The sequence below is a fragment of the Populus nigra genome, chromosome 9, assembly GCF_951802175.1.
Source record: "Populus nigra chromosome 9, ddPopNigr1.1, whole genome shotgun sequence".
NCBI lineage: Eukaryota > Viridiplantae > Streptophyta > Magnoliopsida > Malpighiales > Salicaceae > Populus > Populus nigra.
Window position 1 is genome coordinate 10,657,490 of NC_084860.1, and position 27,825 is coordinate 10,685,314.

General features: G+C 36.1%; 2 protein-coding genes across 7 annotated transcripts; both read left to right on the forward strand.

The window, feature by feature from the left end:
• Positions 1 to 27: 27 nt before the first annotated feature.
• LOC133703438 (E3 ubiquitin-protein ligase UPL1-like) lies at positions 28 to 15,326 on the forward strand. Of its 5 annotated transcripts, none has more exons than XM_062127945.1 (16): positions 28 to 162; positions 519 to 614; positions 708 to 914; positions 1,141 to 9,063; positions 9,136 to 9,453; positions 10,525 to 10,726; positions 10,812 to 11,095; positions 11,281 to 11,564; positions 11,796 to 12,921; positions 13,014 to 13,160; positions 13,288 to 13,368; positions 13,509 to 13,734; positions 13,819 to 13,958; positions 14,144 to 14,250; positions 14,356 to 14,546; positions 14,655 to 15,326. In XM_062127945.1, exons 1-15 carry the CDS (start codon positions 127 to 129, stop codon positions 14,456 to 14,458), a joined length of 11,280 nt encoding a protein of 3,759 aa, XP_061983929.1. In that variant the 5' UTR covers positions 28 to 126; the 3' UTR covers positions 14,459 to 14,546; positions 14,655 to 15,326. The 5 variants fall into 5 exon arrangements, with proteins under 5 accessions (XP_061983929.1, XP_061983928.1, XP_061983932.1 ...); XM_062127944.1 differs by having other exon boundaries at positions 14,658 to 15,326; XM_062127948.1 differs by having other exon boundaries at positions 13,626 to 13,734; positions 14,658 to 15,326.
• An 8,924-nt stretch (positions 15,327 to 24,250) lies between these two features.
• Positions 24,251 to 27,071, forward strand: LOC133702830 (protein NOI4-like). Of its 2 annotated transcripts, none has more exons than XM_062127142.1 (3): positions 24,251 to 24,411; positions 25,638 to 25,823; positions 26,665 to 27,071. In XM_062127142.1, exons 1-3 carry the CDS (start codon positions 24,274 to 24,276, stop codon positions 26,707 to 26,709), a joined length of 369 nt encoding a protein of 122 aa, XP_061983126.1. In that variant the 5' UTR covers positions 24,251 to 24,273; the 3' UTR covers positions 26,710 to 27,071. The 2 variants fall into 2 exon arrangements, with proteins under 2 accessions (XP_061983126.1, XP_061983127.1); XM_062127143.1 differs by lacking the exon at positions 26,665 to 27,071 and adding an exon at positions 25,951 to 26,528.
• The last annotated feature ends 754 nt before the right edge of the window (positions 27,072 to 27,825 follow it).

The following is a 27,825-nucleotide window of genomic DNA, read 5'->3' on the forward strand; positions in this document are numbered from 1 at the left end:
GTCTTTCTTTTTAGCTTTATTCTCCTAGGCAGTGGTGTCCTTGTCTACTTGTCTCTTATGCTCTATATAAAAACCTCAAACCCTTTCTCTTTCTCTAATTGATTATAAATGCTTGTCTAAATCACCATGACAAAGCTTAAGAAACGGAGGTCTACAGAAGTGGTCAGTCGGTGTTTGTTTTCTTTCACTCTTTTTTATTAATTTATCTATTTTTTTTTTGTTTTAATTGGAAAATTTCATAATTATGGTTGCTATGCTACTTATTATTCAGGAGTTCACTTTAGATTAATCCGCTTCTGCTTGTTTATAATTTTGAAGCGGTAGAATTTTATGCTATAGCTGTAAGGGGTTGTTAAATTTGAAATGGTTCTTTCTAGAGAATTGCCTCCCTTGTATAGAAAAGGAAATCTGTTGGTTTGCAAGTCTTTTATGTCCATATATTAACATTTTGGTTGAGTTTGTTTTCCCACAGTGTTTGCACGCTGTTAAATAACGTTGTGTCCTTTGATTTGTGTCAGCCTCCCAAAATTAAGTCCTTCATCAATGGTGTTATTACCAGTCCACTTGAGAATATAGAAGAACCCCTAAAAGGTTTTGTTTGGGAGTTCGATAAGGTAACTTTACATCCTTTAACTTGCAAAGTATGAGGGTTGCTTTTATGCAGATTTATGAATGGGTTGATTTACTTTCATTTCACACTGCTGCAGGGAGATTTTCATCATTGGGTTGATCTTTTTAATCATTTTGATTCATATTTTGAGAAGCACATAAAGCCAAGAAAAGACTTGCAGGTTGAGGACAACTTCTTGGAATCTGATCCTCCCTTTCCAAGAGAAGCTGTTCTTCAAATTCTTCGTGTTATCAGAATAATTTTAGAGAACTGCACAAACAAGCACTTTTATAGTTCTTATGAGGTATTGTTGTTCCTATATGAAATGCATCCTTTGTGTTTAATAGTTGGGCAAACAGTGCTGCTTCTGTTTTACTTTTATCAGTTATTTTCGTGCAGTATCCTTTGTGTATGTTTTTAGTGGTGACAAAATCTCGTCACAGGAATGTTTTAAGGGCTTCTATAACACTTGCCTTTTTTACCCTCAATTCCTTAAAAAAATTGCTTCTCTATTTCCTCTGTTGTTGCAGCAGCATCTTTCTAACCTTCTTGCTTCCACTGATGCGGACATAGTAGAGGCTTGCTTGCAGACTCTGGCAGCTTTTTTGAACAAGACTCTTGGAAGATATTCCATTAGAGATTTGTCTTTGAATACAAAGTTATTTTGTCTTGCACAAGGCTGGGGAGGAAAGGATGAGGGTCTTGGATTGGTTGCGTCTACTACACAAAATGGATGTGACCCTGTTGCTTACGAGTTAGGTTGCACCCTTCATTTTGAGTTCTATGCATTGAACGAGTTGTCAAGTCAGTTCAGTGCCATAGAACAGCCAACTCAGGGTTTACAAATTATTCATTTACCTAATGTCGATACTTGTCCGGAGACAGATTGTGAGCTTTTGAATAAGTTAGTTGTAGAATATAAAGTACCTCCCAGCTTAAGATTTTCTTTATTGACGAGATTGCGCTTTGCAAGGGCTTTTCGCCCTTTGGTTTCTCGCCAATTGTACACATGCATCCGTTTGTATGCTTTCATTGTTCTTGTTCAATCAAGCAGTGATGCTGATGATCTAGTTTCTTTTTTCAACTCTGAGCCTGAGTTTGTCAATGAATTAGTTTCACTTTTGAGCTATGAAGATGAAGTGCCTGAGAAAATTCGAATTCTTTGTTTGTTATCATTGGTCGCTCTTTCTCAAGATCGGTCTCACCAATCAACTGTCTTGGCTGCTGTCACATCTGGTGGTCACCGCGGCATCCTGTCCAGCCTCATGCAAAAAGCCATTGATTCTGTTATCAGTGATTCATCAAAATGGTCTGTTGATTTTGCTGAAGCTCTACTATCTCTTGTCACTGTTTTGGTCTCATCATCATCAGGTTGCTCAGCCATGCGCGAGGCAGGGTTTATTCCTACTCTTCTACCCCTCCTCAAAGATACAGACCCTCAGCATTTGCATATGGTAGCCGCAGCTGTGCATATTCTAGAGGCATTCATGGATTACAGTAATCCTGCTACTGCATTATTCAGAGAGTTGGGTGGTTTGGATGACACCATCTCTCGACTGAAGGTAGAAGTGTCTCATGTAGAAGATTGTTCAAAGCAACAAGGTGAAGATTCTGATTCAAGGACAAGGAATTTGCAAGTAGCTGCAAGTGCTTCCTCAGAGCTAGATAGTATGCTCCCACTGTATTCTGAAGCATTAGTTGCTTATCATCGACGTTTACTGATGAAAGCTTTGCTAAGGGCGATATCCCTTGGAACATATGCTGCTGGGAACACTTCTCGTATTTATGGATCCGAGGAGAGTTTGTTGCCCCAATGCCTATGTCTAATCTTCAGAAGAGCAAAAGATTTTGGTGGAGGGGTGTTTTCACTTGCAGCAACTGTCATGAGTGATCTAATTCACAAAGATCCTACCTGTTTCCCTATCTTAGATGCAGCTGGTCTTCCTTCTGCTTTTTTGAATGCAATAATGGATGGTGTTCTATGCTCTTCAGAAGCCATAATGTGTATACCTCAGTGTTTGGATGCCCTATGCCTGAATAATAATGGTCTTCAGGCTGTAAAGGATCGGAATGCTCTAAGGTGCTTCGTGAAAATATTTACATCCAAAACGTATTTGCGTGCCCTTTTTGGTGAGACACCAGGGTCCTTGTCTACTGGACTGGATGAACTCATGCGCCATGCTTCCTCATTACGAGGACCTGGAGTGGATATGTTGATTGAGATCCTAAATGTCATCACAAAAATTGGGTCTAGGGTCGATGGTTCTTGCGCATCCACTGATCCGTCCAGCTCTGCTCCTGTTCCAATGGAAACTGATGCTGAAGAAAGGAGTCTGGTTCTGTCAGATGATAGGGGAAGTTTCAGGATGGAAACCTTGGAGCAGACCACTGAGCAGTCATCTGATACTTCAGCAGCAAATGTTGACTCACTTTTTCCTGAATGTTTAAGCAATGTTGCTCGTCTTCTTGAAACAGTTCTCCAGAATTCTGACACTTGTCATATATTTGTTGAGAAGAAGGGAATTGATGCTGTTCTGCAGTTATTTACTTTGCCTTTAATGCCTATTTCAACATCGATTGGTCAGATCATATCTGTTGCGTTTAAGAACTTCTCACATCAGCATTCTGCTTCCTTGGCTAGGGCAGTATGTGCCTTCTTGAGAGAACATCTAAAATCAACAAATGAACTATTAGTTTCAGTTGCGGGGACTCATCTTGCTGTGGTTGAATCTGCTAAGCAAGCTAAGGTTCTGAGATATCTTTCCAGCCTTGAAGGTATACTTTCTCTCTCGAATTTTTTGTTGAAGGGGAATAGTACTTTTGTCTCTGAATTGGGCACTGCAGATGCTGATGTGTTGAAGGATATTGGGTTGGCATACCGGGAAATAATTTGGCAAGTTTCTCTGTACAATGACTCCAAAGTGGATGAAAAGAGAAATGCAGAACAGGGGACTGACCTGTCTTCATCAACTGCTGTGGTAAGAGAAAGTGACGATGACGCAAACATTCCAGTTGTGAGATACATGAACCCAGTTTCTATTAGGAATGGTTCTCAGTCCCTTTGGGGTGGGGAACGTGAATTTCTCTCGGTCATTCGTTCAGGCGTAGGCTTGCACCGCCGTAGTCGACATGGCTTGGCACGTATACGAAGTGGGAGGACTGGCCAGCACTTGGATGCTTTAAGCATTGACTCTGAGATCCCATCAGATGAACCAGAGACATCTTTGCCAAAGTTGAAAAGTAGAACTCCTGATGAGATTCTAAACAAATTGGCTTCTGTATTACGTTCTTTCTTTTCTGCCCTTGTGAAGGGATTTACATCTCCAAACCGTCGAAGGGTTGATGTAGGGTTGTTGAGTGCAGTTTCAAAGACCCTTGGAACTACCTTGGCTAAAATATATCTTGAGGCTCTCAGTTTCTCAGGGTATTTTACTGCTGGACTTGATACATTACTGTCAGTTAAGTGCCGATATCTTGGAAAGGTTGTTGATGACATGGCAGCCCTCACATTTGACAGCAGGAGGCGTACTTGTTATGCATCAATGGTCAATAATTTTTATGTACATGGAACCTTTAAGGAGCTGCTTACTACATTTGAAGCTACAAGTCAACTGTTATGGACACTACCTTACCCTTTTCCTTGCCCCTCAGTTGACCATGAGAAGGCAGGTGAAGGAAATAATTTGTCTCACAGCACATGGCTACTTGACACTTTACACAGCTACTGCCGTGTGCTTGAGTATTTTGTTAACTCCTCTCTGCTTTTATCTTCAACATCGGGATCCCAAGTTCAACTACTTGTTCAGCCTGTTGCAGCTGGTTTGTCAATTGGGCTATTTCCTGTTCCTAAGGACCCTGAAGTCTTTGTTCGCATGCTGCAGTCTCAGGTTCTGGATGTCATGTTATCTGTCTGGAACCACTCTATGTTTCCAAGTTGCAGCACTGGCTTCATTTCTTCTATTGTGTCACTTGTTACACACATATACTCTGGTGTTGGAGATGTCAAAAGGAATCGAAGTGGCATTGCAGGAAGTACAAACCAAAGGTTCATGCTCCCACCACCTGATGAAAATACAATTGCTATGATTGTTGAGATGGGCTTTACAAGGGCAAGAGCTGAAGAGGCATTGAGACGGGTGGAAACAAATAGTGTTGAAATGGCCATGGAGTGGCTGTTTAGTCATGCTGAGGATCCTGTGCAGGAGGATGATGAGTTAGCTCGGGCACTTGCGCTATCACTAGGAAATTCATCTGAAGGATTGAAAATTGACAATGAGGATAATTCAATAGCTGCTGTGACAGAAGAAGGAAAAATGACGGTGCCTCCTGTTGAAGATATTCTTGCTGCATCTGTGAAGTTGTTTCAGAGTAGTGATACGATGGCATTCTCGTTGACGGATTTGCTTGTGACCCTTTGCAATCGGAACAAAGGAGAAGACCGTCTAAAGGTGGCATCTTATCTTATTGAGCAGCTAAAGCTTTGCCCATTGGATTTTTCCAAGGATTCCAGTGCACTGTGTATGATATCACATATTTTGGCATTGCTCCTTTTTGAGGATGGAACTGTTCGAGAAATTGCCGCACAGAATGGTATAGTTGCTGCTGTAACAAATGTCTTGATGAATTTCAAGGCTAGAAATGCATCAGGGAGTGAAATTCTTATCCCAAAATGCATTAGTGCTTTACTGCTCATCTTGGATAACATGTCGCAATCCAGGCCTAGAATCTCTTCTGAAACTACCGGAGGAACCCAGACAGTATCTCTGCCTGACTCATCAGTTCTGGCATCAGGTACAGAAAAAAAGGTGGCTTCAGACTTTCCTGAGAAAGAATCTGGCACAGCACTTGAGAAATTATTGGGGAAGTCAACTGGTTACCTGACTATTGAAGAGAGTCGTGAAGTACTACTTGTTGCCTGTGACTTGATGAAACAGCATGTTCCTGCTGTGATCATGCAGGCTATTCTGCAGTTATGTGCTCGCCTGACAAAAACTCACATTTTAGCATTGCAATTTCTCGAAAATGGAGGGTTAACTGCTCTATTTAGTATTCCACGAAGTTGTTTCTTCCCTGGATATGACACTGTTGCATCTGCCATCATTCGGCACCTCCTTGAAGATCCTCATACCCTACAAACTGCCATGGAATTGGAGATACGTCAAACTTTGATCGGAAATCGCCATGCTGGGCGTATTTTCCCAAGGACATTTTTGACATCTATGGCACCTGTTATTTCCAGAGATCCTGTGGTTTTTATGAAAGCTGCAGCTGCAGCTTGTCAGTTGGAATCATCAGGAGGGAGGACTTTTGTGGTATTATTGAAGGAAAAAGAGAAGGAAAGGGACAAATCAAAAACTTCAGGTGCTGAAGAATCTGTCCGGATTTCTGAGAATAAGATGCATGATGGTTCAGGTAAATGTGCCAAAGGCCATAAAAAGATTCCGGCCAATCTTACTCAAGTAATGGATCAGCTTCTTGATATAGTTCTGAAACATCCTTTGCCAAAAAGTCCAGAAGGTTGTGTTGGTGATTTAAATTCGATGGATGTGGATGAACCTGCTACCAAGTTAAAGGGAAAATCCAAGGTTGACGAGACAAAGAAAGTGGAGTCTGAATCTGAAAGATCTGCTGGACTGGCTAAAGTGACTTTTGTTCTCAAGTTGTTGAGTGATGTTCTTCTTATGTATGTGCATGCAGTTGGGATCATACTGAGACGAGACTTGGAATTGTGTCATCTGCGGGGATCTAATCAAACAGATAGTTCTGGGCAAGGTGGGATAATTCATCACATCTTACACCAGTTGCTTCTAATATCTACAGATAAATCTGCAGGACCTGATGAATGGAGGGACAAATTATCTGAAAAGGCTTCTTGGTTCATTGTTGTTTTGTGTGGCCGATCTGGTGAAGGGCGGAGGCGAGTGATTAATGAACTTGTGAAAGCTATGTCTTCATTCTCAAACTTGGAGAGCAATTCACATAACAACGTTTTGTTGCCTGATAAAAAAGTTTTTGCTTTTTCTGATTTGGTGTATTCAATTTTGTCTAAAAATGCATCCTCCAGCCACTTACCTGGTTCCGGATGCTCACCGGATATAGCGAAAAGCATGATAGATGGAGGAATGGTGCAGTCTCTTACTAGCATTCTTCAAGTGATTGATTTGGACCATCCTGATGCTCCTAAAATTGTCAATCTTCTATTGAAGGCTTTGGAAAGTCTGTCAAGGGCTGCCAATGCTAGTGAACAAGTTCTTAAATCTGAGGGTCTGAACAAGAAGAAAACAACTGTGTCAAATGGAAGATGTGATGAACAGACAGCTGCATCAGCTGTGGAGACCATAGAGCATAATCAGAATAGCGGTGCCACACAGGAAGCCCCAGACGAGGAGGATACTGACATTCAGCAACAGCAAGGAACTACTCATGTTGAGGGTAATCATGCTGCACATCAAAATCAGACAGCAGAGCAAGACATGAGGATAGAGTTGGAAGATACAATGCCAACCAATCCATCGGTGGAGATTGGAATGGATTTCATGCATGAAGAAATGGAAGAGGGTGGTGTGTTACACAACACTGACCAAATTGAGATGACTTTTCGTGTTGAGAACAGGGCTGGTGATGATATGGGTGATGAGGATGATGACATGGGAGATGATGGTGACGAGGATGAGGATGAGGATGAGGATGAGGATGAGGATGAGGATGATGATGAGGGGGAGGATGAGGATATCGCTGAAGATGGTGCTGGCATGATGTCTCTTGCTGACACTGATGTGGAAGATCATGATGATACTGGCTTGGCAGATGACTATAATGATGAGATGATTGACGAAGAAGATGATTTTCATGAGAATCGTGTTATGGAGGTCAGGTGGAGGGAGGCCCTTGATGGGTTGGATCATTTGCAGGTACTCGGTCAGCCTGGAGCTTCAAGTGGTCTGATTGATGTTGCTGCTGAGCCATTTGAAAGGGTGAATGTGGATGATCTTTTTGGTCTTCGCAGGCCTTTGGGTTTTGATCGTCAACGTCAGAGTGGCAGGTCTTCCTTGGAGCGGTCTGTCATAGAAGCAAATGGATTTCAGCATCCTCTGCTGTTAAGGCCATCCCAGTCAGAAGATCTGGTTTCTATGTGGTCATCAGGTGGGCATTCATCCAGGGGTTTAGAAGCTTTGTCATATGGGAGCTTTGATGTACCTCATTTTTATATGTTTGATGCTCCTGTTCTTCCATTTGAACATGTACCTAGTAGTATATTTGGTGATCGTTTGGGTAGGGCAGCACCCCCACCTTTGTCTGATTCTTCTTTAGGAATGGACTCATTGCGTACACAGGGGCGGAGAGGGCCTGGTGATGGAAGGTGGACTGATGATGGTCAGCCACAAGCAGGTGCCCAATCTGCTGCAATTGCACAAGCAATAGAGGAGCAGTTCATATCACAGCTGTGCAGTGTACCTACAATCAATGCTCCCATTGAGAGGCAGTTCCAGAATTCAGGAGTCCAGGAGAATCAACCATTTCATAATCCTCCATCCAATGATGGTCAAGTAGTGGTGGATGATGATAACACCAGCAGTCAACAAAATGAAGTTCAGCAAGGAAATGGCAATGAAGTTACCCACTATCAGCCTAATCCAACAGCTGAAACCATTCCTTCCAATGAGCAGGTTGATTCTCGGTCTTCATTCAGTGATTCAGGTGAAGATTTACAGGTGGATGAACCTATGTTAGCTCAACCAATTTCTCTGAACAGTACACCAAATGGTCTTGACAACATGGAAATTGGAGATGGTGATGGCACTGCATGTGATCAAGTCGAGACAATGCCAGAGCATGTCAACTCTGCAGAACATCATGCTTCTTTGCAATGTGAAGGGGTCCCTGAAGCACATGCAAGTCTCAATGATGTACCTGTTCAGGATGTCAGATCCTCAACAGATGATCAGTGCAATAATCCTTTGTTGGCCAATTCTGTTTCAATGATGCCTGATGTGGATCAGATGAATGCTGATGTTGAAATGACTGGTGCTGACGCTGAAGGAAATCGGGCTGGGCAATCCATGCCTGCTTCTGAACAAGGTGCTGACGAGACGTCATCCAGGCAAGAGACATTGGTTGCTCAGGATGCTACTCAGGCTAACCAAAATGGTATAGATAATGAGACTCCCACTACAAGCGCAATTGACCCAACTTTCCTGGAGGCATTACCTGAAGATTTACGAACAGAAGTTCTAGCTTCCCAGCAGGCTCAGTCTGTTCAACCTCCAACTTATGCTCCACCTTCTGTTGAAGATATTGATCCTGAATTTTTGGCTGCTCTTCCTCCAGACATCCAAGCAGAGGTTTTGGCACAACAACGAGCACAGCGGATTGCACAGCAGGCTGAAGGACAGCCTGTTGACATGGATAATGCTTCAATAATTGCTACTTTTCCTGCTGATGTGCGTGAAGAGGTTTGTTTTTTAACTTAGCCTGCAATTGCTTCTTGAGTAATGATAACCCTTTTATGATTGCTTTTGATCCAGGTGCTTTTGACTTCTTCAGAAGCAGTATTATCAGCATTACCTTCTCCATTACTTGCTGAAGCCCAAATGCTAAGGGACCGAGCAATGAGTCACTATCAGGCTCGCAGCCTGTTTGGTAGTAGCCACAGGCTAAATAGTCGTAGAAATGGTTTGGGATTTGATAGGCAGACAGTGATGGACAGGGGTGTTGGAGTTACAATTGGACGGAGGGCTGCTTCTGCTTTTGCAGATGGCATGAAGATGAATGAAATTGAAGGCGAGCCACTTTTGGATACCAATGCATTGAAAGCTTTGATCCACCTGCTAAGGATGGCACAGGTAATTGGTGATCTCTGCATATTATGTTTCACTGGAAAGCAATCTTGCATTCTTGCTATTTGGGAGATGAACTTTTATTTTGTGCTTGTTCTTTTAATCTGGAAAAATGGCTTAGAATTATTTGATATGTAGTTTTAATTAATTCTGAATTTTAGTGTTTTGATTAATTCTAGAAGATTAATAGTCTAGTCAAAAGAATGAATGGTGACTGAATTAATCTGTTCAAGCAACTGTAGACTTCTGTTTCTGTGGTCCTCCATTAAGTAGTTCTTCATGATCAAAAACTTTACAAGGTTACATTTTATTAAAACCTTAATGTTATGATCCATTTTATTAAAACCTTCATCAATGAACATTAAACTTTAGATGGACCCTAATAGTAACTTGTATCATGCCATTTTATACAATATTTGAAGAGTTTGTGTTTCCCATGAAAGTTGTGCAGTTTTTCCCAGTTCAGTGTGTATTTTCTTAGAAAGCTAGTGATTCAAGGCTGTTTGTGAGAAAAGATGAATCTTTGTTTCTTGCTTCCGCATATTCAATTTTGATTGATTTGGATGAATGGAAGTAGATAAGGGATTTAATTTGAGGATTAATATTTGTCTGTGCTCAGAGCTCATAATGAGTCAGGGGTTTTATTATATTGGGGTAGATGCGATACTAGATAATCTCTTTTTGGTACTGCGAGCTAGTAGGAGCTGAATTGCAAGTACTGCATGGCTTGACTGATTCTGGCTTACTTTGTTGTTTGACACTAAAGTTCCAGTAACATTAGGGATGCGCTTCTCTTTTCCATAGAAGCTTGCATTTATCACAATTAGTTCCTCTTTCTGACAGTCAGTTATTAAAGGTTTGCTCTTAGAGCTCTTGGAGTTCATGTAAATTCAAAGAATTTATGTTTGAGAATGTCCATTGTTCAGACTGTATAATGCCAAATCTTTTATTTTAAGGTTTTTTTAAGATTTTTCTGCATAATGATCTTACAATATAGTCATGATATCTCTACTGCATCTTGATATTTTGCTAACCTGGGTTTTCTTTTTTCAATCATTATTATTTCTATGATGTTAGCCCCTTGGGAAAGGCCTTCTACAGAGACTTCTTTTAAACCTTTGTGCACATAGTACTACAAGGACAATTTTAGTTTGTCTCTTGCTCAATATGATTAAACCCGAGGCTGAAGGGTCAGTCAGTGGATTGGCAGCAATTAACTCCCAGAGGCTTTATGGTTGTCTGTCAAATGTTGTTTATGGTCGATCGCAGTTGATGGATGGTATTTTTTTCCCCATCTGTTGTAATCATAATTTTTCCAATTGACTTATGTTTTAAATTATCAATTCTGATTGTTTTCTTTACAGGTCTTCCTCCCTTGGTTTTGCGTCGAGTTCTGGAAATCTTGACCTATTTGGCTACAAATCATTCTTCTATTGCCAATATGTTGTTCTACTTTGATCCCTCAATTGTTCTGGAGCCTCTAAGTCCAAAATATCTGGAAACCAAGATTGATAAAGGCAAGGAGAAAATTGGAGATGGAGATAATTCGTTAAAACCTTTGGGCGATACTGATAAAGTTCCTTTGATCCTTTTTCTGAAGCTATTGAATCGACCACTTTTTCTACACAGCACTACTCATCTTGAGCAGGTATGAGCAATCTGGTTCGGAAGTGGTTTGACATCTCTTTACTTTTCTTGATCCAATTTGCATATTTAGTAGTTTGGCTCATGTTTCGTTGTAGCATGTTTTCTCTATATTGATGGTATAATCTTGATCCTTTCTTCTAATGTGTTTCTTGATTTCACGCATGAGACAAATTCATTGTGGTGCAGGTCATGGGATTGCTTCAAGTAGTAGTTTTCACGGCAGCATCAAAATTAGACAGCCATGCCCAATCTGGACAGGCAAGGGAGACTTCTCAAAAACAAACTGCCGGTGAAGTTCCTGGTGGTGTTCAAAGTGTTCCGCCATTGGTAGCAGAATCAAGTCAAGAGGACAAGGCTGCCAGTTCTGGGTCCATTTCTAATGGAAATAGGAGCATTGATGCATGCAGTGTTTTCTTGAAGTTACCACAACCTGAGTTGAGCAATCTGTGCAGCCTTCTTGGTTGTGAAGGGTACTTTCAGGCTTTAATTCTTATATCTAACATTTTGAAAGTTCCGTGTCTTATCAGTCAACTTAACATGCTCATTGTTTTTGGTCAATCTATCATTAGCGATGTGCCATTCATTTATCTATATATCTTTTTTTCTTTTAGTTATCTCCCTTCATATCTGTTTTTCTTTAGTTCTTTTTTTCATGTGAATTTGTCAATGAATCACTAATCTGTTCCATTGACTAAATTCAGGCTGTCAGATAAAGTATATATGCTAGCTGGAGAAGTGCTTAAGAAGTTGGCCTCAATTGTTGCAACCCATCGTAAATTCTTTACTTCAGAGCTTTCAGAATTAGCTCATGGGTTGAGCAGTTCAGCTGTCAGTGAGCTTGTCACCTTGAGGAACACTCACATGCTAGGTCTAAGTGCTGGCTCCATGGCCGGGGCAGCAATCCTACGTGTGCTACAGGCACTCAGCTCACTCACCTCACCCACTATTGATGAGAATATGGACCTTGAGAGTGGTGGGGAACAGGAGGAGCAAGCTACCATGTGGAACTTAAGTATTGCACTTCAGCCATTGTGGCTAGAATTGAGCGAATGTATTAGTTTGACAGAGACACAGCTCGTTCAGAGCAGTTTCAGTCCAACTGTATTAAATATAAATGTAGGGGAGCTTGTACAGGGGGGCTCTTCTTCATCCCCTCTTCCTCCTGGAACCCAGAGGCTCTTGCCTTTCATTGAAGCTTTCTTTGTTTTGTGTGAAAAGCTACAGGCAAACCAATCCATTGTGCAACAAGATCACGTGACCATAACCGCAAGAGAAGTCAAAGAATCTTCTGGGAGCTCCTCCTCTACCACTGCATGCTTCGGAGATTCTCAGAGAAAGCTTGATGGTGTTGTCACATTTTCCAGATTTGCAGAGAAGCATCGCCGGCTTTTGAATACTTTTATAAGGCACAATCCTGGCTTGTTGGAGAAATCACTCTCTATGATGCTGAAGGCTCCCAGACTTATTGATTTTGATAACAAGAGAGCATATTTCCGCTCCAGAATAAGGCAACAGCATGAGCAACACCGTTCTGGTCCTCTGCGGATAAGTGTTCGGCGAGCATATGTTTTGGAGGATTCATACAATCAATTGAGGATGCGACCTACTCAGGATCTCAGGGGAAGATTGAATGTGCAGTTCCAAGGTGAGGAGGGTATTGATGCTGGGGGTTTGACAAGAGAATGGTATCAATTGCTGTCAAGGGTTGTATTTGACAAGGGAGCATTGCTTTTCACAACTGTCGGGAATGATGTGACTTTTCAGCCAAACCCTAATTCTGTTTATCAGACAGAACATCTGTCTTACTTCAAGTTTGTGGGCCGTGTGGTAATGCTCCAGAACTTGTTTCTTCTGAACTAGATTGTACCACTGTTGTTGAATTAGGTAGTTTTCTGATTTTATTGCTTATGAGCTTGTAGGTTTCCAAGGCGCTGTTTGATGGGCAACTTTTGGATGTTTACTTTACTCGGTCTTTCTACAAGCATATTCTTGGTGCAAAGGTGACATACCATGACATAGAGGCTGTTGATCCTGATTATTACAAGAATTTGAAGTGGATGCTGGAGGTTAGTGAATTTAATCTGTGATCCCTCTTCTGAATTCAGTTGTGCTTTTGCCCACATTTTGCTATGGAGTGAGTTTTTCCCCAGTGCATGACAGTTGTTATCTTCTGCTGTATCTCATCTGTTTCAGAATGATGTGAGTGATATACCTGACTTGACATTCAGCATGGATGCTGACGAGGAGAAGCACATCCTTTATGAGAAAACTCAGGTACACTCAGTATTTTGATACCTTGTATTGTTATCAATATTCTTGTTATGGGTTTATCCTCTTCCTGGGCATGAACATGGTTCTAAGTTTTATGTGGCTCCTGAGCTTGCATTTATTCATGCTTTTTGGCTTGGAAAAAGGTTACTGATTATGAGCTTAAACCTGGAGGAAGAAACATAAGGGTTACTGAAGAAACAAAGCATGAGTATGTAGACCTTGTTGCTGATCATATATTGACAAATGCCATTCGTCCTCAGATTAATTCCTTCCTAGAAGGTTTTAATGAATTGGTGCCAAGGGAACTTATTTCCATTTTCAATGATAAAGAGCTTGAGCTACTAATCAGTGGACTTCCTGAAATTGATTGTGAGTTGGCTTTTTTGTTATCCCGTTCAATTTATGTTGTTCTTTTTTCTTTGAAATACCTGACCAGTAACACTGCTGTTGCAGTGGATGATCTGAAGGCCAACACTGAGTATACTGGCTATGCTCCAGCATCTGGTGTTGTTCAATGGTTTTGGGAGGTTGTCAAAGGTTTTAACAAGGAAGATATGGCCAGACTACTGCAGTTCGTCACTGGAACATCAAAGGTGATTTGTTGTACTGTATACGTGGATATTCTATGAATATGTTTCATATGATGTATTCTAACAGATACATAATTGGTCACTTCATTGTATATTTTGCATGATAAATGTTTTTGTTGAATTGGTGTTTAGGTTTGTGCATGGTGTCTAAAATTGGAATTTGGTAAAAACTAACTGTGGGTTTTCAGGTTCCATTGGAGGGTTTCAAGGCATTGCAGGGTATCTCTGGTCCCCAAAAGCTTCAGATTCACAAAGCCTATGGGGCTCCTGAGCGTTTGCCTTCAGCTCACACATGGTCAGCTAGAAGCCCTGTGCTGTTATGGTTACTTAAAAGCCCAAAATTTGCTCCTGATATTGGAATTTTCTGTTGGTCCTTGTTAATTTTTTTTTCTTTTTCCAGCTTCAATCAGCTAGACCTTCCTGAGTATACCTCCGGGGAACAGCTTCAAGAACGCTTGCTGCTTGCTATTCATGAAGCCAGTGAAGGATTTGGCTTTGGTTAAACGAGTTTAACATGTTGGCTGGGATAATCAACAATCTGTCTATAAGATATGATGTATTATCTTATATTTATTCTTGTTTACATCATCTGTAAGTTTTCCACCACCTTTTTTTTTTGGACAAATTTTGCAGATATGCTGTTTCTGTATCCAATAACTCATCAGTAACTGTTTTTTATTCGATTAAATTTCCATGCAGCAGATTGAGGATTGACTCAAAGCGGACAAGGATTAGCATAATAGGGGTGCCTCAAAATTGCATCAGCACGGTAACTGAAGCTCTGCTGTAACTATCAGCTGCGAAATACATATCTTTTTTTGGGTTACTTGCCCAAGTCAGGCATATGGGGATAAGCCTCTCGTTCCATTGTTTATACAAGTTTTGATCATTACTGTTAATATTCTTCAATGTGCATTATATCTTGATGGATAACTTATCTAGAAGTTGCATGTTTTCTTTCCTCACTGCTTTTCTCCTTGAAAGGATTCTTCAACTGGTGCCAAAACTCAATCCGAATGTTGGATACCTGATTTCTGTCAGTCGAAGATTATACAAACTACTTCTGCAATCAGGCTGGTTTTTCGGTGAATTGAATAAAAAGAAATAAAAAATTGAGGTCTTAAAAGACTGCAAACAAGAGGCTAAGAACAAAAAGATTTGACAGGTTGCGAAACTCGATCAATCTGCAGTCAAGCATCGGCCAAGGCAAGAATTCCAACGAACCAGGTCATGTTACTTCAGACTCGAACGCTCGTCAATCAATGTCAGCACTTGTACTTTCTTGCATTATATTGAATATATATTTTTATCAATGTTTTCCTATACATTGAATTAGATTTGAGAAATATAATGGTATAATTCTATTTTGAAGGGTGGTTGATAAGCTCACAAATCCCAAGTCCCTCTGCTTTTATAAATTCTTCTTTAATGTGGTTCCCCGTTTCTTAATTTTATTAACATGGTACTTCTACTCATCCCTCATATAAACACTAAAACTCAATTATTATTTATGCAATTAATTTGATTTAATCAAATCAATTTTTTAAAATTACAATTTGACTTTCACTTTAATTTCTTCCAATTAAAATCACTTCAAAAATCATTTTTTCTTGTAATTAAGTTCTTAGTAAAATTAAGTAAGCCTTTCAAAATTCTTATTGAATCATTACCTATTCAAATTTGTATTTTTTTATCAAAAATAAAAATATTTCACCAATGAGCTATTTTGTCAATCAGAATTGGGTTAATTTTGTCAATCTTGTATATTTTAGGCCTTCAACTTTTTCACTTGTCATTTTGGTCATTCACTATCAATTTAGACAATTTTCTAGGTTTTTTTTCTATCTATTCTTTTATATTTTAGGTCAAAAGTAAGTAACAACATGACTTAAATGCTCTTTCTTAGTTTTATTGTAAACTATTATATCATCTAAGAAAACAAGAACAAAATTTTCTAAGATAAGGTATGAGTACCTCATTCATAAGTTCTTAGAATGTTGATGGGGGTATTGGTAAGCTCAAAAGATATCATTAGAAATTTTAATGACCTTCATATGTTCACAATCTTAGGAATATTTTTATTTTTTATTCTAATTTGATAAAACCCAAACCTCAAGTCTAGTTTTGAAAAGAATTTTAATCCACATAGTTCATCAAAGAGCTCTTGAACCATAAGAGTGAAACTTATCTTTAATAGTTTTCTTGTTCAAGGCTCTATAATTTATGCATATTGTCCAAGATTTATCAGTCTTTCTTACTAGTAGAATTAGTGAAGAAAATGGGTTTTAGTTAGGCCTAATGGTGATGAAATGGATGGTTCTTAACTAAAGTAATTCCTTGACTATCTTTCTATTTCAACCTTATGATAGTAAGGATACATGTAAGGCCACATATTTATTAGTGAAGTTCCCTTTTATATGACAATAGGATGATCATGAGATCTTTTTAGAGGTAGTCCTTTAGGTTCTTAAAAAACTTTTCCAAACTCCCTAAGTAATTTTTAAATAGATTTAGGTATTTTTTTTTCTCCATCATGATCATGTGTGCTCCTTGTATCTACCAAAGCCACATCTACCTAAATATTAATTATGATTTGGATTCTCATGGTCCTAGGATTAGGATTGCTAATTGTCATAACGTGCATGACATTGAATGGCAAAGCTGCCTCCTGGAAATTAGAGGTGTTTAGGTTTAATCATAAAGTTATGATTATAGGGTTCAAGAGTCGTCACCTAGTATTATGTTCACTAAAAAATCTAATGGTCTGCAAGAGTCTGAGTAAGGGAACTAGTTGTGCAAAGAGAAGACACATCACCCCTAATGCACCTTACCTATGGTAAACCGCATCATTGATTAATTATTAATCTAATGCATATTTCTATTTGTTGATCTTATTTAAGATTTTAGGCAAATCTCACTTCGTGAAGAAGTCTTTACCTTATCGGGTTAAATCCTAATTGTTTTAAGACCTAAATTTTAACATCGCATTTATTTTCTATTTTTGTATCTTTAATACTTGAAGGTATACTTTATAATATAATTTTATACCCTAGAATATTAAAGTCTACAATTAAATCCTAACACTCCAAATAAAAAATTAATTGTTGTGGGATTTTTTGATATTTTGGTCAAACCCTAATGGATAATCATAAATTAGTTATAATATCCATTTAAAACATAATAAAAATACGATTGTCTTTTTTAGAAAAATATGCATGAAAAATCTTTAGAATTTGGTCATATGCATAAACATAAAACATTTTTTTTTTCTTTTGAAATGAGGGAATTTTTTAATTGTTTTTGGAATTTTTGAGATTTCGGAGAAAAATCAGGTATTTTAATACTGAGTTTGTATTTTATAGTGTAAGTCTACAACCCAATATTAAATAAAATTATTTTAAAAAAACATATTTTTTATTTTCTAAAATAAGGGGTTTTTTTATTTTTTTTTGAAATTTTATCAAAATCTTTGAGAAAAATCATGTATTTTTAATATTAGATCAATGTCTTACATTGTAAGTCTACGGTCCAATATTAAATAAAATTGTTGGAAAAACAAGCAAGGAACCCATAAATAATTTTAAAATAGTCCTTGCAATTTTTTTAGATTTTTTTGGCTTTTTATTAAGCTTATTTGGCTAAACATTAAAATAAAAACAAATTAAAAACTAAGGAAATGCACTAGGGTGTGTTTGAAAAACATACCTTCAGCCTAGGAGTTGGGCTGGTTGAGCATGAGATCCAAGCCCAGCCCGGTTGGGCTGGGCTGACTGAAGGCCCAAAACTTTTTATATATATATATTAACGTGGGCTGGGCTGAGGGTCTAACCCCCTTGGCATCTGATGGCAAAAGCTAGCAATTGAAAGACGTGAAATAATTTACGTCCTGCCTATAATGAACAATAGCAAGAGAGAAAAGAAGAGCAGGTTACCTAGCATGAAGGGGAGTGTTGCTGCTGGGAAGAGGAGACAGTGCTGCTAGAAGAAAGCTTATTGTGCTGTTATTGTTGGTCACAATGTAGAGGTTAAAGTTGCTGGGGGAAGCCTACGGTGCTATTGTTGTTGGTCACGGTGCGGAGGTTGGCACTGCTGGACTCATGGAATGACCAGTGTGTGTTTTTTCAATGAGATATGGGAAACAAAAGGTGTTTTATTTAGAAGATGAGCAACGATGAAGGATGTCTTCTATCTAGAAAAAAGTTGGTGTTGGGTTTGAGGGAAGAAGGTAAATAGCACTTTAAAGACTAGTTTTTTTCTCACTTTCAACCTCTTTTTTCTGTCTCCTCCTTGCACGAAATCCACCTTTATTTATAAAGGATGACAAAAAGACATCCAATTTTTATTGAGTGTAAATCTTAGCCCTTGATTCAAATGAGAAGGATCTCAATCGTTAGCCAAAAGTCACAATCACAATTTGCAAAATTAGGCTATAAAGGCTAATCGAGTTAGTCTTTTTGGGTCACCTTTTTTGTAGGTTTTGTTTATGGCAAACCAACGGGAATCAAGCTAGGGGTGTGGTACAGGTTGAACTTTACCATATAGTGTCTTTTTCATTCTATTTGAGGCATGAGTGGCACATTAAATGACTATGAAAAGGGGTTTTATGGACAACTTTTCAGGTTTAGAAAAAGAAGACAATGAATTTTGAAATCATTAGATTTTTTTATTTGGTCCCTAAACCCTTGGCACTTTGTAATGGAACCCTCAATCAGCTCTAATCTTTTAGATTCCTTGTAATTTCACCATTGGCCTTCTTCAACTAGACTCTTCAATTTCTGCACTTTTTATAAAGTGGTCCTTGTTGGTCTTGGATATTTTCAATTAATCCTTCAAGGACCTTTAAATTTTAATTTCTTCAATTTCACCCATGTTTTCAATTAAATTGAGTCCCCGAAGTTTAGTACCTTTTTTTCAGAAAGGTTTTTGGTTGTGAATTTCTTCAATTTGACCCTTAATTGACCTCATACTTTGATTTTCTTGCAATTTTGTCCCTGGTTTCACCCAATTGACTTGTAAAAAATAAATTTGGTCCTCTAAAATTTCAATCTTCTCAATTTATCCCAAATTAGTCTTCCAAACTTAGTTTTTCACCAATTAAGTCCATAATAAATTTAATTTGAGCCATTAAAAATCCAATTAAGTCCTTGCACCTTATTAAATCTTTTAATTTTACCAGATTAATTCTTAAACATAATTCAACCTTTAATTGGACCTATGATTAAATCAACTTGGCTTATTAAAAATCTAATTAATTTCTTGGACTTAATTTTTATGCATATCCGTCCAATAATCATTTAATTCAAACTTGAATATGCATTATCTTATTAGTCTTAGGTATAATAAGATACAATTGAGCTTCTAATTTTATCCAAAACTCCAGCTTGGTTCCTTCATGCTTTGAAATTTTTTTCGACCTGTTTTCTTCGAGTTGCCAATTTTTTTAAAATTTTTTTTTAAAATGTTTTTATATTTTCAAAAGGAAAAAGGCAATTTGGGAAGAATCCAAAATTGAGTTGGGACATCAATCATGGCATGGAGTGAAATTTCTGCTTCATTTAGATCTTCTACCTCCACTAAATCAATTAGGTTCCCATATCTGAAACAACCTCCTCGCCTTCAACTACAACATCCTCTTCCATAAAAAATAACTTTAGGCCCTGTGTAGCATTTGCCACTGCACTTAAACAAAAGTCCTTTTGTCTTTTATTTTCTTTGAGCTGGTTCAATGTCAACTTAGGATAAGTTTGAGAAGTATTGAGCATAATTCTCTTTGTTATTACTATATTGGGCTTATTAGAAGTCCTTGGGTAAAAAGACCACCAACTTTAAATTATGAGTCTAGCTTAAATTGAGGAAGGAGTAAAATTGATAAGGGCAAAATTAAAATAATTGTACTTCTTATAGAATTGGAATTAACAAGAACAAGGGCTAAATTGAAAGAATAAAAGATCAATCCTGGCCATCCAAGTTTCTCCATTGATAGCTGTTCGACAAATCCTAAATCAAAAGATGAAAAAATAAATAAGAAATTGTCACAGATTCTTGAGAATATGTTACATATTCATGTGAGAGGATCTCTTACATCATCCAGTTATGTTTATATATATATAAATTAATCTCTGTCTCATAACAACTAACCAAAACACAATGAAAATGTTTTTGATGACACAAATATGTTGTCTGAAGTTCGAGAAAAAGAAGAAGAAAATCACTCTTACGACATTGTTAGTGTGGAAACATCCTGATGATGTAAATAAAATAAAGACATCAAATATGATGGGACATGTGGACGAAAGTCTTTGTAATTACTTTATAACTTGTGGAAGTTTTTTCCTTGCGAAAAAAAACAAAGAATTTGAAAATTAATGGATGCCATAACACTGCTTGTAGATTAGAGGACATTCAAGAATTTATTTATAATATTAATACATGTAACTTATATGATCATGAAGTTATTTATAGCTTTTGTTTATTTCATCAATCCATATATATTTTTTTATTATTAATGTAAGTATTTGGGTCAACTTGCGCGTCTCTCAACTAATTCCATGAACCCTGAAGTTAACAACCATATAAGCCACTAGTAATCCTGAGAGAACTTGAACTTGTGACCATTAGAAATAAACTCAAAATCTGATTAGTTAAGTCACCCTTTCATCATATTTACTTGTTTTACTTGTTAGCTTTATTAAATTTAAACCTTCCTATTAAAATGTAATAATTTTCTAATTAAATTTGTTTCATTAAAATTGAAATCTAAGACTTTGGTTCCTCATGATGGTTTTTTTTTCTTTCGTATTTTTGAATTAAAAAAATTAAAATTTTAATTTTTAATATCTAAAATTAGAACTCCAATTCATATGTCACCTCTGATGATCGTTGACGAACAACACCTTGTCCCCTACCTTTAAAAAATATTTTTAGCTACGATTCCAAAGCACAGATAAATGAGCGTGGACTTAAAAACCTAGCTGTGCCTAACATTTATTGTTAAAGCCAAGTATATCGTCTAGCCATGTTCTTCAGACCATCCTCTCATTTTTTAGTTTTTATATCTAAAAATTAAATTATATTTAGATAAATAATTATAATGATATTTAAAAATTATTTAATTATTTCATGCCTTTTAAATAAGATTTGAGTTTTAAACTTGAGTTTTTTTTTTTTTGATTCGAGAAAACTCCACTCTCTAAAAAGCACATTTTATGAGTTCAGGTGAGTAAGTAAAACCCCGGCTGTCCCAGACTCTTACAAGAGATGTACGCCCTGACTCGAACTCGAGACATGCTGTGTAGATTTCAAGCACTTTATCATCACGCCATGTTTTTTAGGGACCTTGAGTTTTTTTATTTTCAATAATTATATATAAATTTTGACAAGAGAAATTTTTCTGTAGAATTTAAATCATTAAAAAATTTATGAATATTTATTTTAATTAAAATAGAAAAGAAAGATGATTTTAAAAATAATCACGTAGCCTCGTGCGGGTATGATTTTAAAAATAATCACGTAGCCTCGTGCGGGTATTTTGTCTGGTTAACAGAGAAATTAAAATAGAAAAGAAAGGTGTGTAAATCTATACTTTGGTACCTTAATTTTAACATTTTATTGTATTTGATCCATTTTATTTTTTTTATCTCAGTCTCAAATTTTATTTGTTTTACATTTCAATCTCTAGATGTGGGAGAATAAAAAAAGTTATCGAAAATTTTAAACAAAGAGAAAGCTATCGAATGGTTGGATTTTGTCCACCAAATACTTTGAATTTGATGTTTATGAATTCTTCTTAAAGAGAGGAACCCAATAGAAGTTGTTTTCATTTTCATTGATGTCATGAAAAGTAAATCGAGACTTTAAAAGTTTTTTTTTATTTGATTTTGTATTTTTAGATTAATTAGAATGTATTTTTCTATTACAAATGAGGATATATTGGTTTATTAGATATTTTTTTTTTCAAGCTTTTAGGTCAAGAAAATTATTGAAATCTAATTTTTCAGGGTCCAAAATTTTAAACCTTGACTTTCTAGTCATTAGAACCACCTTTAGTGACACGAGAAGATGGCTAATGAACAACAGACAACTCATTATTCTCCAAATTTAGAGAAAAGCTAGGGTGGACGACATTTACTTTTTAACAAATAAAAATAAAATAAAGAGTAAGGCATGCGAGTTTGGGCTTGTGCTTTCATGTTGGGTAGGTGCGTATATCTAGTCTATTTGCACTTGCACTTCAAATTTTTTTATTGTTTTTTCCTCTTTTCTTATTTGTTAATTAATTCTTTTAAAATATATTTATTTAAATGATGTTTAAATAATTATCCAATATGTAATTATTGTTAATTAATATTATTTTTTCCCATGCTAATATTAGCAATTGATTTCATAATAGGTATATAATATGCATAATTTTTAAAATGCATATGAAATATTTATTTCTAAAATATTTATTGTAAGTTTTTTATATACCTTTCCTTCAAATTTTGAAAAACAAATTAGAATGGATAACGGTATCCTTTTAACAAATAAAATAAAATAAAGAGCAAGACATGCGAGCTTTGACTTTCATGTTGAATAGGTGCGCATCTAGCTTATGCAAGCTGGATATTCAAAAAAAATTATTTTTTTTTCTTCTTTTCTTATTTGTTAAGTTAATTGTTTTAAAATAAAGTTATTTAAATGATGTTTAAATAATTATCATTATTTTGAAATAATATTAGTTTCTTTCATGGTAATATTAGGAATTGATTTCTTGTTAGGTATATAAGAATCTAATATGCATAATTTTTTAAATGCATATGAAATATTTATTTAAAAAATATTTATTGTAAGTTTTTTATATAATATTTCTCCAAATTTAGAAAAACAAATTAGGGTGGATGACGTTCACCCTTTAACAAAAAATAAAATAAAATAAAGACATGTAGGCTTAAGTTTTAATATTAGGCAGGTGCGAATGTCCTACACGCCTGACCTTTAAGTTTTTTTTATTTAATTTTTTTCTCTCTTTTTATTTTTTAATTTAATTGTTTTAAAATAAAATTATTTAAATGATGTTTAAATAATTATCCAATATATCATTAGTTTTAAATAATATTAGTTTTTTCTATGATAATATTATCAATTGATTTTTTGATATGTATATATGAATCTAACATGCATAATTTTTTAAATGCATATGAAATACTTATTTACAAATATTTATTGTAAGTTTTTTATATATAATTTTTTTCAATATTAGTTTTTTTTTATCTTTTTAATACATTCGTGTCAAAATTATCAATTCAATATTTGTTATTTTATTTTATTAAAACTTGCTTATAAGATTTTAATAAGTTTTTGTCTGAAAAATAGAACTTTTGATAAATAAATAAAAAAAAGTATTTTGTAAAACAAATGTATCAATAAAGAAAACAAAACTTGATTAAAGAGATCCTTGTTTTATAACTATTTCATATCATTATAATTTTTCTATATTAATTTTAATTGCTTATAATTTCTAGAAAATAAACAGCATATCTAAAGAAAGATATATTAAAAAAAAACATTAGTAAACACCAATTATATTTACAATTCCATTTTTGTCTACAAAATTTAAATTATTATATTTGTAATAAAAATTTATTTTTATTATCATATAATTAAATTTAAAAAAAATTCAAAAAGCACTCCACATCATGATATCAAATATTATCACATGCTTTTATCTTTTAACTTTTCGTTTTATTTTCTCGTTAGTATTAATAACTCTTGTTATGGTTTATTAGGTTTTTTAATTTTTTTATATTTTGTTAAGCACACTTATTAGCTTTCTAATTCCCAATTAAAAGTTTTCATGGTATAAAAATTGCATTTACAATGTCAACACTTTTTTTACATTAAAAAATAATTTAAAATTCAACCCACCAACTTTTTTGTTAAAAGTTTATTTGATATTTTGATGATGATTGTTTTTCAAAATATTTTTTATTTACATTAAAATAATATTTTTTTATTTTTAAAAAATTTATTTTTTACATCACTATATTAAAATAATTTGAAAAAATAAAAAAATTAATTTAAAATATATATTTTTTAATTTTTTCAAAAATACTTTTAAAAATAAAAAAACAAACAGAAGACGAGACAAAACAGTTTAAGGGTGCCAACAAGTTAACTGTACAGATTGCCTCTATGGAGCGCACCATTTCTCCCAATTACGCTGTTTGCCAGCTCAGTACCCGTTCCGTTATCAACACTCTTGCCACGTCGTTGATGACGATAGAGTAACGGCACCATTAACATTGCCGTTATTATTACAAATAAACAGTTGATACCCTTCATGATAGAATACAGACAGGCCCATTTGAAGCCCATTTCACACTGTCTCTCTCTCCAAAAGGCACACGCTGTCTCTCTCTCTCTCGCTGTATATCGATTCCCTGCTTCACCTGAAAGTCTCTCTCTAGAATTCATGTCGGTATGTAGTTTCTGTATAATAGTCTATATCCCTATATGCATACCGATTCTTGTGTGTGAGTATGTATTAAAGTTTCTATTTTTGTTCTTTTTTGTTTAATTGTACTTTTGCTGGTTTTTTTTTTTATCTGTACCAGTTTTTTTTATGGTTTGGCTTTTGCTGCTGATTACAAATGTTCTTTTTATTTTTACTTCATGAATTATGTTGATTTGATTTTGGTTTCTTATTTTGTGGGGTTTTTTTTACCACTGTTTAGGAAATGTTATTTAATGGTTAGAGCAGTCTCTTTTCTTTTCCGTTAATTTTATATTTATGAATTTTAATTAATGAACTTTACATGTTATTTATGGACGAAGTAATTTCTATTTGGAAAATTATCTTTTTTTGCTTCTCTTTGATGATCCGTGTTAGTTATTAAGAGCTTGCTAGGAGCGCTCATAGATTTAGGAGCTGGATCTTACAACAAAAAAATGTTATGCAATTCTTTCATCACGGGGTGATTTTAGACCCTTTTGTGCCTGCGAGAATCAAGAAAATGTCATTTTGTAATGAAGATAATTAATTGCCTCACTAACATGAACAAGCATATGATTGGGAAGCTGAAGCGAGTAGATCCTTGAAAGTGAAGTTGATGAGTTGAATATGTTAGCATAGCTTAAGAAAATACACCTATCTAATACATGCTAGTCTTTGCATTATGCTTTTCAGGACTTTAATGGCCTGTTTGAGCTCCATTTATTGGATCATAGATTTCTTAATCCTAGTTATATAGTGGTGTTGCCTCTGTTTATGGCTGTGGGCATTAAGAATTATAAATGCTTGCTGTTAAGCTTCTACTACCCCTGCATATGTGATGGTACACTAGATCATATTCAATTCTGATTTAATGTTTGTGGTTTCCTCTGTATTAGATGGGATGTCTGCTTTAGGTTTTAATTTATTACTGTGTTTTCAGTTCTGGTTAATTATTTCTGTAGAACTAGAGCACATGGTTTGTATGATTTTTTTGGCTGTCTTTATTATTTGTTGAGCTCCTTTTTTTACTCAATTGGACCACAGTGAAAGTATGACGTTGCTGTACTGAATATCTGTTCTCATAATTCTAAATCTTTGTAGTTTTTGTTGTTAAATGAAAAATCACTGCTGCTCGATGTACGTCTCTTCCCAGATTCATACAGCTCCCAGAATCTTGATGGCTGCTCTCTGCATTTCTTTCTTGTCTACAGGACACAGGTCGGCCACTGCCAAAATTTGGTGAATGGGATGTCAATGATCCTGCATCAGCTGAGGGATTCACTGTAATTTTTAACAAGGCAAGGGATGAGAAGAAGACAGGTGGCCAACCGGAATCACCAGGAAAGGTTGTTGATTCTCATGTTAAGCCTGGATTAAATCCTGCCAAATCTCAGCCTGTAAGTTTTTTTTTCCCCATCACATAATGCTTTTTTAGCAGGGAAGGCAAGTGTCTTGCAAATGATACATACATGAGCCAGCCAAGATAGCATGTTTTTTCCCCATCACATAATGCTTTTTTTGCAGGGAAGGCATGTGTCTTGCAAGTGACACATACATGAGCCAGCCAAGATAGCATGATCTTTTCCCAGTAACGTGTAACATCTTGCTTGAATGGGCTATGTTTCTATGCTTGTGTGTATGTTAATTTTCAAGTGTGTGGGGTTTACTATTGATATCAACAACTTAAGAGACCCTGATCAATATGCAACAAAACAGAGGGGAAAAAATTTGATGTAGCCTATCATTGGATTGATTTTTGTTGAGTTTTCACCTGTGGCCAGTGATATTGTGGATATCATTTTGCATTATAAATAGAAGGATATCATTTAGCTTTTACAGAAGTTAGGGTGATTGGGGAAAGTTGCTGAATTTATGGCCTTAAAAATGCTGGGGAAAGGATCAGATAGTCTAACCATGTCATCTGAGCAAGCGATTTCTGCTCAGAGATTTTGTGAGGATAGAACACGGAACTGTCTGGTCTGGTCTTCTTTTCCACATGGATGTGGCTATCTTCTAATCAATTGTAATTCATGGCACCATTGTGAAAGTCCATTTAGATGGGTGGAAATGGACTAATAATAAATATTGTGAGACATTATTTAGTTTTGCAGTTTAAGTTCCTTCTAAACAGCACAGAAATGTCACAACAAACTCATGGCCGGCTACAATCTTTTCTATCTCATAAATTCATGGGTGTTATGTTTTCCATTTTAACATGGATAATTTACTGATTTTCAGAAAAAATGGTTTTGCTGCATCCAAAGTCCGCATGTGGAGTCTTGACGATGTCATTCCAACATAAGGGCTTCAACCGAAGTGTATGTTTAACTATCTATGTCCCCACAATATATTTACTAAAGATGATAGGAGCTGTAGGATTGTTGCTGCTGGATTTTTATTTTTTTTTGTGATGTAAAACTGAGTTATGGTGGGGGGGGAATGAACAAATACACAATAATTGTATCTATCATGCAACTGATATGTTTTCTTCTCCTTGCTTTCAATCAATTTGGTGAGTAAAGAAAAGCCACCAAGGTTGTGATTGATTAGTGTTACATGGGGAAGAGACAAAAAGCAAACATGTTTGGTTAAAGAATGTTTTCAAGATAGTTTTGGAATGAATTGCTGAACTTTCAATACAAAAAGACATGCACTTTCTGTCTCTTAATAATAACTAAATACTTTTCAAGAAAACTGAATCATTTTAGATCTTGTTAGCTTGGCTCCAAATTATTAGGAAATTCTTCAACGCCTTCTTGTTCTTAAACACCGGGACAACTTTGGTCATTCCTCATTTCCAAAAGGAGTACACTCTAATGATGGCATTAGGGTTATATCTGCAGTACTGGTTAACTGGCCCCAACAGGCAATTGTGGGGTTGCTTTTTATAAAAGGCTGTCTCATTTCCAAATGGCTGCAACTGGATGAAATCTGACTTCAATTGGCGGCCGATGGTGTGCAAGAACAGTTTAAGACCCAAGTGAAAGCACCTGGCACCAGCATATTTTCTCTAAAGAGAAGGTCGAGTTTGAATCCCAGACAATTTGGAGAGAACAAGGAAGAAAGCACTTGCAGACCTAGCTCAAGGGCAAAGATTGCCTGAAAAACAGAAAAAACCATCTAAAAGCTATACATGTATAATTCCATTATCAAAAGAATTTCAAAGAGATGGTGCCTACAGATGTGTTCTTTCCCCACTAAACCATTAAAATAGTGAAGGAAAGTTTAAAATCCTGCTCAACTTGCATTTTCCTACAGCTACTGCAGCATGCCCAGTCTAAACTCTGGGCATCACAAGCTTTCGCTCGAACAGGCGGCGCAGCAGGTAAACTTGACGAACACTAGCAACGACAAGTGCTGTGGATTCGAAGGCTGCCTTTTGAATTGTCCCCCCGGTTC

Coding starts and splice junctions, on each gene's coding strand:
- LOC133702830 (XM_062127142.1), top strand. CDS start 24,274: ATGATAGAATACAGACAGGCCCATTTGAAGCCCATTTCACACTGTCTC. Junction 24,412..25,637: donor TCTCTCTAGAATTCATGTCG/GTATGTAGTTTC, acceptor TCTTGTCTACAG/GACACAGGTCGGCCACTGCC. Junction 25,824..26,664: donor ATCCTGCCAAATCTCAGCCT/GTAAGTTTTTTT, acceptor ACTGATTTTCAG/AAAAAATGGTTTTGCTGCAT.
- LOC133703438 (XM_062127945.1), top strand. CDS start 127: ATGACAAAGCTTAAGAAACGGAGGTCTACAGAAGTG. Junction 615..707: donor TTGTTTGGGAGTTCGATAAG/GTAACTTTACAT, acceptor ACACTGCTGCAG/GGAGATTTTCATCATTGGGT. Junction 10,727..10,811: donor TCGATCGCAGTTGATGGATG/GTATTTTTTTCC, acceptor TTTTCTTTACAG/GTCTTCCTCCCTTGGTTTTG.